General features: G+C 37.6%; 1 protein-coding gene across 1 annotated transcript in view; it reads right to left on the reverse strand.

The window, feature by feature from the left end:
* Nucleotides 1-13053, reverse strand: part of DIAPH2 (diaphanous related formin 2) — an 873453-nt gene that overhangs the window by 671250 nt on the left and 189150 nt on the right. The window contains exon 6 of the mRNA XM_069065282.1: nucleotides 10007-10146. Coding sequence (XP_068921383.1) covers nucleotides 10007-10146 — 140 coding nt within the window. The remainder of the gene's footprint in view (nucleotides 1-10006; nucleotides 10147-13053) is intronic.

The following is a 13053-nucleotide window of genomic DNA, read 5'->3' on the forward strand; positions in this document are numbered from 1 at the left end:
GAGCAATTATTAAGTGCTTAAAATGTGCCAAAGATTGTGGAAGTGTTTAAAGATACAAAGAAAATCCAAAAATAAAAACGAAACCAAAATCTGTTCCTACTCTTAAAGACCTCACAGTCTAATGGGGGATTCAATATGCAACCATCTATGTATAAACAAAATATAGAGAGAATAAGGTGGAGGTAATTATCAGAGAGAAGGTACCAGGAGGTACCAAGGAATCCAGGAGGCAGAGATGAGAAGAGAAAGTCCAGCCAAGACAAGTACCTGGAGTCAGGAGATTGTGTGTCTTTTGAGAGTAAGAGCAAGAGAGAGTAATATTGACATTATCAATGTAGCTTGCTTTAACTTTTACGTTAATAAATCATACAGTGGAACTCTGTGCGTGTACTTTTAAAACAGAAAGTTTACCACAGACATGTTAAATTTGATAGTAGAAGATTGCCCACCTCCCACAAGCCTAATATGCTGGAAGAAGCATCAAGAATCTACAGAAAATGACCTCTTCTGTCCTTGAGTTGTGAGAGTCAGAGACATACATACATACACACAATCAATCAATCAATCAATCAATCCTGAGCCCATGGGGAATAGAAAAGGGAGTCAACCCAAAAATCCAGTGCCAGCCCAAGCAAACAAGTGGGTAGCCTACCAGCACAAGTGGAGGCAGGCCAAAGACACATGGAGCCTACAGGGTTCTGCTTTCAGAAGCAGCAAGCACAGGGGACTACTCTAAGAAACAATCAGAGGGAACAAAATGTCCCAAGGTGTTCTTGAAACCCACAGTGGGAACCTTGGAAGCCCCAGGGAGAAGAAACAACCAATGCCATGCAGAAGAATTCAGTAATAAGGAACTGGGCTAAGAGTTCCCTAACACTGTGTCCTAATGTGCCATAGAGAACTCTGAAGATCCAGCACTCAGAACTTCAATGATCCAGAAAGGCCTTCCCCAAGGAGGCAGAGATCAGTGCAGGAAACTCACTACAATTCTCATCATGTCTACAAGCGGCAAAGAGGACAATCTATCCCTATGCAAAAATTGAAAAAGATCAAGTCAGACCAGAAACATACTGGTGATCTGACATGGCGTCAAAAGGGGTCAATAATCTCACCCAAAAGCACAGCAGGAGGCAGAGCCTAGTCCTGACACAAATCCAAATTTAGGAATGAAAGCTGGGGATTTAAGTAAACCTGACAATGACAAGTTTAAAAAAATACCGTAGATCTAGACATTCCCCAAAAGAGACAGTAATTCCATATCGGCAAGCACAGCCTCAAAGGGGGGGGGGGGAAGGGAGCAGTGAGGGACAGCAGCATTTTTTATAAGCAATACTTGAATTGCTAGAAGAAATAAAGCAAGAGATTCAAAAAATGAAATAAAAACACTGGAAGAAAGAAGTTGAAGGAGAATGAATAGCTAAGAAAGAGATAAACTTTACTCAAGCCAAGAAGTCCCTGAAAGCTACAAGAGACCAAAGAAAAAAATAAGTAACTCCACAGGAAATGAAGAAATATTAAAACAAAATCTAGACTGAAAAAATAAAAGGAAAATTAAGATATCTGATATTAAATGCAAGTAATGTGGAAAACAGGTCAACAAGAGATCATTAGATCATTTCAAAATCACTGACTTCTCCCAAAAGACCAGGATACTCTATTTCAAGAGATCAAAAATGAAAACAGCCCAGAGCTATTGGAAGCAGCGGGTAAAGTAAGACAGAAAGAATGCACCAAATGAAACCCTAGAAAGAAACATTCCAGGAATGTCATAATCCAAAATCCTCAGCTTTTATATCAAAGAAAAAAAAATACTGCAAGCATCCAGAAAGAAGTAGGCCAAGTACCAAGGAATCAGGATAAGGATCACATAAGATTTGGCAGCTTCTGTTATAAATGAGAGATATTAGAAGATAATATTTCAAAATAACCCAAAAGATAAAGGTCGATAACTAAGAATCACATATTCTGCAAACTGAGTAGAACTCTACAGGGGTGAGATCTGTAATGGAATGGAGGACTTTCAAGTATTTCTGATGAAAAGAGGAGAGCTGAGCAGGAACTCTGAAAAACAAACATAAGAGTCAAGAGAAACCTGCAAGGTTAAGCTGATTTGAGCAAGAGGAAGGGGCTTCATGCTAATGAATTATGAATACTTTAAGGGGTGGGGGTGAACAATTACCTTTTGAGAATTTTGAGAAGTCTCCAAAAGGTACTGAGGAAGTTCAAGAATGAAAAGAGGACCTAGAGGAAGATTTCAATGAGGGGGAACCCACTATACTTCCTCAGAGAGCTCATTCCAATTTTAGACAAATCCAGTTGTTAAGAATTTTGTCTGGTTGGACTACCTAGCTATAAGATTCTTAAGATTAAGCTCTGGATTTTTTTGTGGTCATTCTTTCCATTTGTAGTATTGTGGCTGATCTGAATGTTATAGATTTACAAAGAGCAAGAATGGTTCCAAAGAACAGATTTGAAAAGACACCTCACCACTGCACGCTTCTGTAAAGGTGGGAGGTCCACAGATGTGCTACAATACACATATTTTCAGCTCTTTGGTTGTACTTAATTTTATTGTTGGTTTTTTCCCTCTTCATTTTTTTCTTCTTAAAAATATTATTTATTGTAAAGGATGACTCTCTGGGAGGTGAGAGGGCAATGCTTGGGGAAATATTGATGATTAAAAAAGCAAAAGATATAAATAACAATGTATTTTTTTAAATTAAGCTTTGGCATACAGGGAATTCTCAATCCAAGTACTCTGCTAGCTTATTTTTGTTTATTTTCCTTCACAGAGAGTTCCTCTCTCCACCATCATCTCAAAAAGTCTTGAAATCTTCCAAAACCACCTCTTCAATCCAGACAGAAATCTATATGGTACACATAGACATTGCAATGCATATGTCTAGAATTATGCTCATTGAGAGAATTGGATTTTTTGAAAAAATGTTAAAATAGATTTATTAAAATAAATATGGAAGGCCTAGCCATTAAAGACTCAATGTCAATTGCTGAATTAATTCTGTAAGTATTAGCTACAACGTACCCCTTGTTAGCAATTCCCTAAAGGCAAACAGGAAGTGGGAGCTTTTCAATGAATTGAGGCTCACGTTAGTTAAGTCTTATGACAACATAAAGATCAAATATATCAGGAATTTAATGCTATACAAACCATCATTTTTAGCAAAGGTTCTTAAATACTTACTACTTAAAATTAACTCATTGGATGTCATCTTGTTTCTTCTTCATTCCAAAGTGTGCGGCACTTTCAATGAACCAAAATGGCTCCCTGACTTATTAAAACTCTTCTTCTGAAGCCCAGCCCTCTAAGTCTGAGAGTGAATTTATAATGAAATGAAAACAATAAGAGCCGCCATTTAAACAGTAACTATTATATGCTAAGCAGTTTATTTCTCATTTGATCCACACAAAACTCTGAGAAGTTGGTGCTGTTAGCACCCCATTTTAGAGATAAGGAAATTGAGGCAAATCAAGTTTAAATGAATTGTACCAGGTCGTACATCTAGTATCTAAGAATAGATTTAAACTCAGATCTCTTCCTGACTCCAGGCCCCAAACACTATCTACTGTGTCACCTAGCTGCCTCTATCATGAGTGTCTCAAAAAGCAACTACTGAAGCATAGCAACAACGACTTCCTTGTGTGATGCAATGTTAAACAGATTCTCCTTTTGGGGGGGGGGGTGGACGGGGAAGGTAGGGCAATTGGGGTTGCCCAAGGTCACATGGCTATTTTTTGTGTTAAATATCTGAGGCTGGATTTGAACTCAGGTCCTCCTCACTCCAGGGCCCATGTGCCACCTAGCTACCCCTGTTAAACATGAAAGTGAAAGCAAAAGCCAAGTGCCACACTAGTACCCCCAGATGGTGACAGACTGGGCACATGTTTCCAGGATGCTTAATAAAATTCTCTATGTTGACCCTAGGGAAGGAGAGGAACAAGAAATGGACAAATCGAGAAGGTATGGAAGAGTTGCTATTTCTGAACCAATGGAAACAGCATCTCCATAAATGGGACCCCACATGCACAGAATCATCATGTGACTGGCTATACATCCAGAGCTCTGCATGGCCAGCCTGTGTTCTGAAGTGCTGCTGCAGCATATGCTGGAAGAAACACAATTTATCTGCTATTAAATGGGGAAAGCTCCAGAAAAGACATTTGGATTATTTTAAACAAAGTGGCTTTTAGAATGCATTAGAAATCTGGTTCTCCTGGTAACTAGCACTCATCTGATTTTGATCTTAGAGAAATAAAACCTATATATTTAGCTGTATTTTTGCCTATGCTGAGACATCTTCATTTTTAAGTGCCTATTCCTTAGAGGTGGCAGCCAGGTAGTGCAATGGATAGGGTGCCGGGTCTGGAGTCAGGAAGACTCATCTTCCTGAGTTCAAATATAGCCTCAGACCCTTACCAGCTATGTGACCCTACGCAAGTCACCTAACCCTGTTTTTAACAGTTTCTTCATGTGTAAAATGAGCTGGAGAAGGAAATGGTAAAGCACTTCAGCATCTTTGCCAAAAAAAAACCCAAATTCTGGACATGACTGAAAAATGACTAAGCAACAGAAACTACTTGGACGAGCAATGGACTACTTTATACAATCAAATGGAGACATCCAGACTCTCAACCATCCCCATCATAAAAGCAGCAATTTCACAACGAAGGCTTACAAAAGTTACCAGTTACTCCTTTTAATGCCATTTAGGTATATGTTAAATCAATCAATGCACAGGCATTTATCAAGTTTCTGCTGTGTGCCAGGCACTGTCCTTGGTGCTAGACACATAAAGACTAAAAGCAGTCTCTGCTCTAGAAGAGGTTCATACCAGCCAGGGAAGACAACACGCACATACACAGGCACACATGAAAGAAGAAGAGGGAGCCATCAGAAGCTGGGGGCGGGGGGAGGGGGATGTTCATGGATAAGGGAGCACTTGGGGATTACATTCCAAAAACATAGGCACAGAAATGGAAATGGCATGTTACATGTGAAGAAGAGGGACCTGAACTCATATTCCAATGGGATAAAACTAGGAACAGCAGGTAGAAAGGATCCTCGCTAACTCTATCAACTTGGGCAAGTCACCTCACTTCCTTCTACCCTGGAGACAGTGGATTCCCTCTCACTGGACGTCTTTAAAAAAACAATTAATTAATTTTTAGTTTTCAGTATTCATTTTTATAAGATTTTGAGTTCTAAATTTTCTCCCCTCCTTCTCCTCTTCCCTCTCCAAGAGGCATGCAATCTTCTATAGGCTATACATGTAGAATTACATAAAATACATTTCCACATTAGTCATGTTATGAAAGAAGAATTAGAACAAAAGGGAAAAACCACAAGAAAGAAAAAAACAACAAAAAAAGAGAAAATAGTCTGCTTCAATATGCATTCAGACTCCACAGTTCTTTCTCTGGATTTCACTGGAAGTCTCAAAGCAAAGCCACATCATCACTAATCAGGGATGTTAGGGAAAGTGTTCCTGTTCAGGAATGGGCACATGACCTCTGAACCCTTTAATATCTAAATATTCATGATAGGCCTAAAAATCTAATACTTAAATGTCAGATGTAAGAATCTCATATGGTAAGAAATAGATGTGACAAAATGTTCACTGACAATTCTGTTCTAAAAAAGAATAATACTGGGTTATCAGCTATCACCAATTTTAACAGTTTCCTTAAGAATTCTCATAAGTTTAGGTCTGGAACAAATCTCAGAGGCCATTTAATTCAACCTCCTAATTTTCCAGATGAAAACACTGAGGCCCAGGGAGGCTGGCACTTGTTGCAGACCACAATGGACACTACATGTAATATTTGAATCCAGGTCCCCGGTGGTTGTTGATTTTCCACCACCCTGGTTCCCTAGACTTCCTCTCCTCTCCCTGTACCCATAGAGACTATAAGCACCTTGAGAACAAAGACTGATGCATTTGATTTTGTATCTAGTGGCTAGCACTTAGTAAGTGCTTACTAAATGTTAGGACACAAAAAGTACTTAATGAAGTCCTTCATTAATGCCTCAGTATGTGTATAAAGGGCAACCTCTAGTGGCTTAATCTAATCCAATCCAGCAAGCACTTAAGGGTCCACTAAATGCCAAGGAAGCATAGCCCAGCTGATAGCCTCTCTGAGCCACACTGAGGGATGAGGCAAGAACCATTTGCCCTTTACCAATCTCTAATCTGACATAGTTAAAATCTATCATCTGACCCTAAAGAGTTTTACTAATGTTTAGCTAAGACTATGAGCATGTGTGTGAATGTGTACATATGTATATCTATATGTATGTATATGCATATGTATATATGTGTGTCCATACATACATATATACTCCAAATCAAGAGAAAAGGATTAAAAGGTAGTATAGTAGGTCACAGGGGGAGAATGTGGGGAATAAGAGTCAAAAAGATTTAGTTTCAAATCCTAATTCTAACACTTGTCTATCCAAGTCACTAAATCTCTCTTAAGTCTCTGTTCCCTCATCTGTAAAATGGGGAAAATAACACCTGTAATACCTACTTCACAGATTATCAGTGTAAAACATTTCACGAGCTTCAAGTGTTACATCCCTGTGACTCATCATTTTTATCACCCTGACCTGTCGAAAGACTGGGCATATGTCACCAAAGGAGTAGTTTAAGTGTAGAAAGGCTCATCACCAGAAGATAATCAAGTGGTCACTTTGTTTTTCAAAGCCACAGTCATTACGGGACAGTTACCTCCTATGGTCTGGAGATGAAATTTGCATCAGTGGAGGGAGGACTTACACTGGTACTATCAGTTTTATTCAAATATTGAAGGAGGCAGCCTTTCAAAAATGAAAATACAGAGAAGGATCATAGGACATGTCAACCTGGAAGGGAACATGGAGGCCTTCTACTCCAGGAATGGGGAACCTGTGGCCTCAAGACCACATGTGGCCTTCTAGGTCTTGGGTGTGGCTTTTTGGTTGAGTCAAAGTTTGACAAAACAAATCCTTTTGTTAAGGTGATCTATCTGTTCTGTGTTAAGTTTGGATTCCATCAAAGGGCTGTACTTGAGGACCTAGAGGGCCACATGTGGCCTTGAGGCCACAGGTTCCCCACCCAATCTAGTCCAAGTTTCTCATTCTACTGGGTACCTGAGAAGTTAAACAACAGTAGTAGGAAAAGAGATTCAGTGAAAGCTAGAGCAGGGGTTCGTTACCTGGGATTTAGATCTCAGGGAGTACATGAACATTTCCATAGTAAGGTTATTTTCAATAACCTTTGGTTACACTTATAATCTTACGTATTTTATTTTATGCTTTTAAAAACATTCTGAGGTATGCATAGGCTTCACCAGGCTGTGAAGAAAGGCTCATGATGCAAAAAAAGGATTAAGAATCCCTGGTTTAAAATGGCCCTCTGATTTTTTGCACAGGATTATTATTCATTAAATAATTGACATAATGAAAGAAAAGTATAGAGAGAGAAATATGACTTCTGATATTTCTCCTCTCTGGCTAAACAAAACTCAGTTTCCATGATCTTAATTATCAAAGGAACATATCTAAGGGTAAAAGTATATATCAAAACATTAAATTAACTTGTCAGATTTTAACAACATATAATGCATCCTTATAAGATGTGACAGCAATTTACTTAAAAAAACCCTCTTTTATAATAATTAGCACATGAAGAATAAATGGCAGGGTATCTCCTACTCATGGTTAAGCCAAACAAATCTAGCAAAGACTGTTATACTTATAAACTAACTTAAAAGATTTAATAAAATAGCAATAGAATCTATCTGAGAATTAGCTAAAGTAATAAGAAAATTTATATGTATAAACTCACAAAAATATAAAAAACTGTGATCAGGAAAATCAGGAAATGGGAACTAGTACTAGCAAATCTCAAAACATACCATAAAACACCCATTTTTAAAAGTCATCTAGTACTACAGCATAAAAAATAAAGAAATCGGGGCAGCTAGGTGGCACAGTGAATAGAGCACCGGCCCTGGAGTCAGGAGGACCCTACAGCATAAAAAAATATAGAAATCAGGGTAGCTAGGTAGCACTGTGAATAAAGCACTGGCCCTGGAGTCAGGAGGACAGAGCTCAAATGTGGCCTCAGACACTTAACACTTAATTAGCCATGTGGCCTTGGGCAAGTCGCTTAACCCCAATTGTCCTCCAAAAAAAAAAAAAAGAAAGAAATCCATTCAGTAGGATAGAGAAAGCAGAAAAAGAAGCCAATAAATAGAAAATATTAGAATTTAACAAACCCACCCTTACAAAGCACTACAGGAAGGAATCATTACTCAATAAAAACTGGTGGACAAAAACTAGAGAGCTACATGGCCAAGACAAATGATTTGAGGTCAACACAACGTGAAACACGTAAGCTCAATTAGCAATGAAGATACTTTAAAATCCCTAAGACCTGGAAGAAAACTCGATAATATACATGTTGCAACTGTGGAGTAGAGAGAAATTTTCATCAGTCAAATATAAGATAGTATTCTGGACAAAAATCAATGTATTTGTTTATATGCAGCTACAATTTTGTGAAAAAACAATATATCTCCACAAAATAACAAAAGAAACAGAATGGAAGAAAGCATTGGTAGCAGATGCATAATAAAATAGTCTCCCAAGCAAAATCGAGAAGGAACTGACAAGAGATCTATACCAGTCACTTCATCTTCCTCATCTGCATTTGTTTCCTCCCCAATAAATGATGCTCAAAGGATTTCAACAATGAACAAGGAGGAAATATGAGTGGCTAACAAGCATTTGAGAAGACACTTAAAATCTCCCCAAATTTAGAGAAATATGTATCCAAACTTTATAACACTACCTCCCTGACCAAACCAGCAAAAACTTGGAAAATCTCATGTTGGCGGAACAGGGGAAGAACAGGGACTCAGATCCATTGTTGCTGGAATCATAGGCTAGTGCATAGAGCCTGGAGGACAATGCAACAAATTACAATATCACAAAATTAAACATATATTTCAATCCAGAAATTTAACTGATGGAACTCCATGTCAAACCAATCATAAAGGGGGGATGACCTATAGGTACAAACATATTAATAGATACTATATGAGTTTAAAAATGACCTGTATGTCCAATAACAAGAATGATGGAATTCCCTGTAATTTATTATTGTACCAAAAAACGTGATAAATATGAAGAAGATAAAGAAGTGTCACAGGACTGATACTCGGGCCTATCTCTGTGAGTCTGGCAGGGACTTCACATTCTTAGACCTCAAGTTTCTTCATCTGAAAAATGTGGGGATTTGACAAGATGACCTATGAGGTCACCTTCAGCTCTCAATCTGTGATCTTCTGAGCCCTGAGCAGAGGCCAAGTGAAATCAGGACCAAAACTGTATAGGAACTGCCTAAAATCACGGAAAAGAAAAAAAGGAACAAAAAACAAAGAGAGAAGACAAACGGATTTTGTGATGGTAAGCAATCTCTCGACCTGTTTGTTGCTTTGAGTTCATTCTTTGGGTGAAGTCTGACTAAGGGCTCAGGGTCTTGGGAAAGATTCTAACCTTTTTTTCTATATGTTTCATTGTTTTTGGTTATGTCTGTTAAGGTTACAATGAGAAAAATTAATAATCATCAACAACAGAGTTAAAGAAAAACCACTTACCTATGCTATTATTCCAAAATAATGCTAAATTATTTTGGAAATCATTCCAGAAATTAAAATTCCATTCATTTTTTAAATTGCCAACAATAAACAAAATCCTCACGTAATTTAAAAATTATAACTGAATTTGTACATTTATATATGTTACTTTTTAAAAAGTAAAGGATAATTTCATTTGCTTGATTCTTGAATCAATATTGAAATGAATTAACCACTGTCAGTTTCCAGGTTAATAACTCATGCTGTTCAAATAACAAGAAAATCAATTATAACTAAAAACACACATATGTAACATCAATACTTATATAATTAGAGAAAATTCTTTTTGAAAATGTGAAGGACATACCTGACAGGATTGCTGGTTAAGGACACCCTCAAAGATTCAAGGCAGTTAAGAAGTTTCTCTTCTGAGATGCCAGACCGTAATTCATGGACATATTCTTGGGAAGATAAGGTACATTCATGCTTGGTATTTTTCAGTCCTCCCTGCAAAGGCAAAGAGACAGATTATTTTAGGCAAGAGTAAGAAATAAATTACTCGGGGCGGATAGGTGGCGAAGAGAGTTAAGCGCTGGCTCTGGAGTCAGGGGGACCTGAGTTCGGTTCCGGCCTCAGACACTTAACACCCACACAAAATAACTAGCCATGTACCCTTGGGCAAGTTACTTAACCCCAATTGCCCTCCAAAAAGAAAAAGAAAAAAAGAAATAAATTACTATAACAAAACAGGAAATACTTATGCATATGATTATGCTACTTCATCATGCAACTACAGAGAATGCCAGGCATATAGAGAGGAGGTTTTTAATGCATATTTTGGGGTTGTTGACTATTTAATAGAATTTGATGATGTTATGTGCCTGAGAACATCCTAATCACTACATTTCAAAGGGAAAATCATGGATAACGTTTTCAGTCTGACAGAGAATGTGGACCCACCACTCTACATAAAGTGACAATATACTCTCTAAAGTGCTTGGATGAACAAATCCAGATTTAAGATTAGTCTGTCTCTGCTTCCGAAAAGTCTACCTTATTATTTCTGTAGGTTAAGAGATTTCCACTATCATTCAGTAAGATACAGAAAATAAAATGTGATTAATATAAAACATTATATATAGGCCAAATGTATTCATTTAAATATGCCAGAAGTCAAGGTGATTTATCAAAAGTAACATGCCATCTGAAAATTTATAAAGGAAAAAGCAAACTTCTTCAGTTCCAATTCAAACAACATGTATTATGTATTAACTCCATGCAAGGCATTGTAGTAGGTGCTGGGATAAAAAAACAAAAGCAAAACAATACCTATCCTCAAGGAGCTTACAGTCTAGTGGAGACCAACATCATGTACAAAGATATTATACATGTAAATGTGTAGATATGGAGATATTGATGATATAGACAGATAAAGGTATAGGTATAGACACATATGTATGTATGCATACATATACACATACACACACACACACAGAGGCACCTAGGTGGTGCAGTGGAGATAATTCTGGGCCTGGAGTCAGGAAGGCCTGAGTTCAAATTCAGCCTCAGGCACTTACTAGCTGAATGTTTCTCGACGAGTCACTTAACATTTGTCTGCCTCAGTTTCCCCAACTGTAAAATGGGTATCATAATAGCACTTCTCTCACAGGATTGTTGGATCAAATGAGATAATATTTGTAAAGTGCTTAACACAGTGCCTAGAACCAAGTAGTTGTTCAATAATGATTATTTCCTTCTTTTTTCTTATATGTACATACAAAGTAAATACAAAATTTAAAAATGGAGGCAGAGGAGAGCATTAACAAAGAAAAGAATTAGGCAAAGTTGCAAATAGAAGGTAACATCTTGGCCCTCAAGGGTCTTAGGGGCTGAAGGAGTCAGAAGTGAAGAGAGGCTGTTCAAAGCAAGGGAGACATATAATAAAAAGTCGTGAAGACAGAAGATGGAATGTCACGAATGGGAAACATTCCCAGTCCGTTCGGCAGAGGCAGAGTGTGGCAGAAGCCACATCTACTAATCTGGTTTGGAACCACCACAGATAGTCTTCTTGAGCAGCTGGAAATTCAACAGATAGGTCCTAAGCTTTCTAATAAAACAATGAAAACCATTGTCAAGGAAGACTTACTAAGTACTATATGCTGTGCTTGATACTGGGGATGCAGAGATAAGAAAATACGAATGAATCAGTCCCTGCCTTCAAATGGTTTAGGTTCTACTGAGAATGTAACAAACACGAACACAGAGAATGGCCCCAAGATTCAAATCTTAAGTGACTGACATGACTTCATAGTCATAAAATCCAGTGCGAGAAGAGGCAGGCACCTTGGGCTTAAAGGACTCACCCACTGACAGATGAACAAAACTGAAATAAAGAAATCTTTAAACTGAGGTAGAAAAAACCTAACAAAACAGAGAAACCTAGAAAACTTGTTGTGAATTGATACAGAGTCACAAGGAAGCAGAACAGGACAATAACGTATATAATGACCACCACACTATAAAGGAAATTGAGAATCTCTATCAATGCAATAATTAATCAGAACTCCAGAAGATGCTAACAAGTCATGCTTCCCACCTCTTAACACAAAGATTATGGACTAGGCATGCAGAAGGAGAGTTTGGAAGACATGACCATTGTGTATATGCTGGTTTTCCTTGATGATATGTATTTGTTACATGAGAAGACTTTGAGGTTTGTTGTTTGGGTTTTGTTTTGTTTTTTTTGGAAGGGGATAGTAACAGAGACAAAAAAAACATTGATGAAAGTGTAAAAACCTACAAGAAGAGAGCAGAAGGGAATTCAGAGACAGATAAAGACAAGCAAGTCAATTTGAGAACTACAATGTTAAATTTATTGTACTCTTTTAAAAAGAAGTTGTACATAAGAGATTTACAGTTTTATACACAATTTTTCTCAGTTCTTTATGTAGTGTACCGACCCTTTCATATGGGACCAGTTTGGTTGCTGAAAGGGGAAGAAAAGAAGTATTTGTATAAAGAAAAATGATAAAAATCCACTTGTGAAGAAAAATGGTTTATAAGATAAAATATGAGGAATAATTTCTGAGAACCACTGAAAGAACTAGACTTTAAATCACTGTACAAAGAGGATCTCTTTGGAGAGAGAATAATAAATGAAGCAATGATAGCTGCAGGGCACTGTGATCCAGGTGGCCTTTCAGGTTTGCAAAGCACTTGGCATATGTTATGTCAACAGACCCTCACAAAAACCTTAGGTAGGTGCTATTGTTAGTCCCATTTTTACAAATGAGGAAACTGAGGCAAACAGAGGGGAAGTCTAAATCTAGTGCTCTATCCACTGGGTCGCATAGCAGCTTTAAAAACAACCAAACAAAAAACAACATTTTTACAAAGTTATAAGTTTCTAACAGA

The sequence above is a fragment of the Petaurus breviceps genome, unplaced genomic scaffold (genome assembly GCF_028583685.1).
Source record: "Petaurus breviceps papuanus isolate PSGF00001 unplaced genomic scaffold, PetGlider_PUasm1.0 90681, whole genome shotgun sequence".
Taxonomy (NCBI): domain Eukaryota; kingdom Metazoa; phylum Chordata; class Mammalia; order Diprotodontia; family Petauridae; genus Petaurus; species Petaurus breviceps.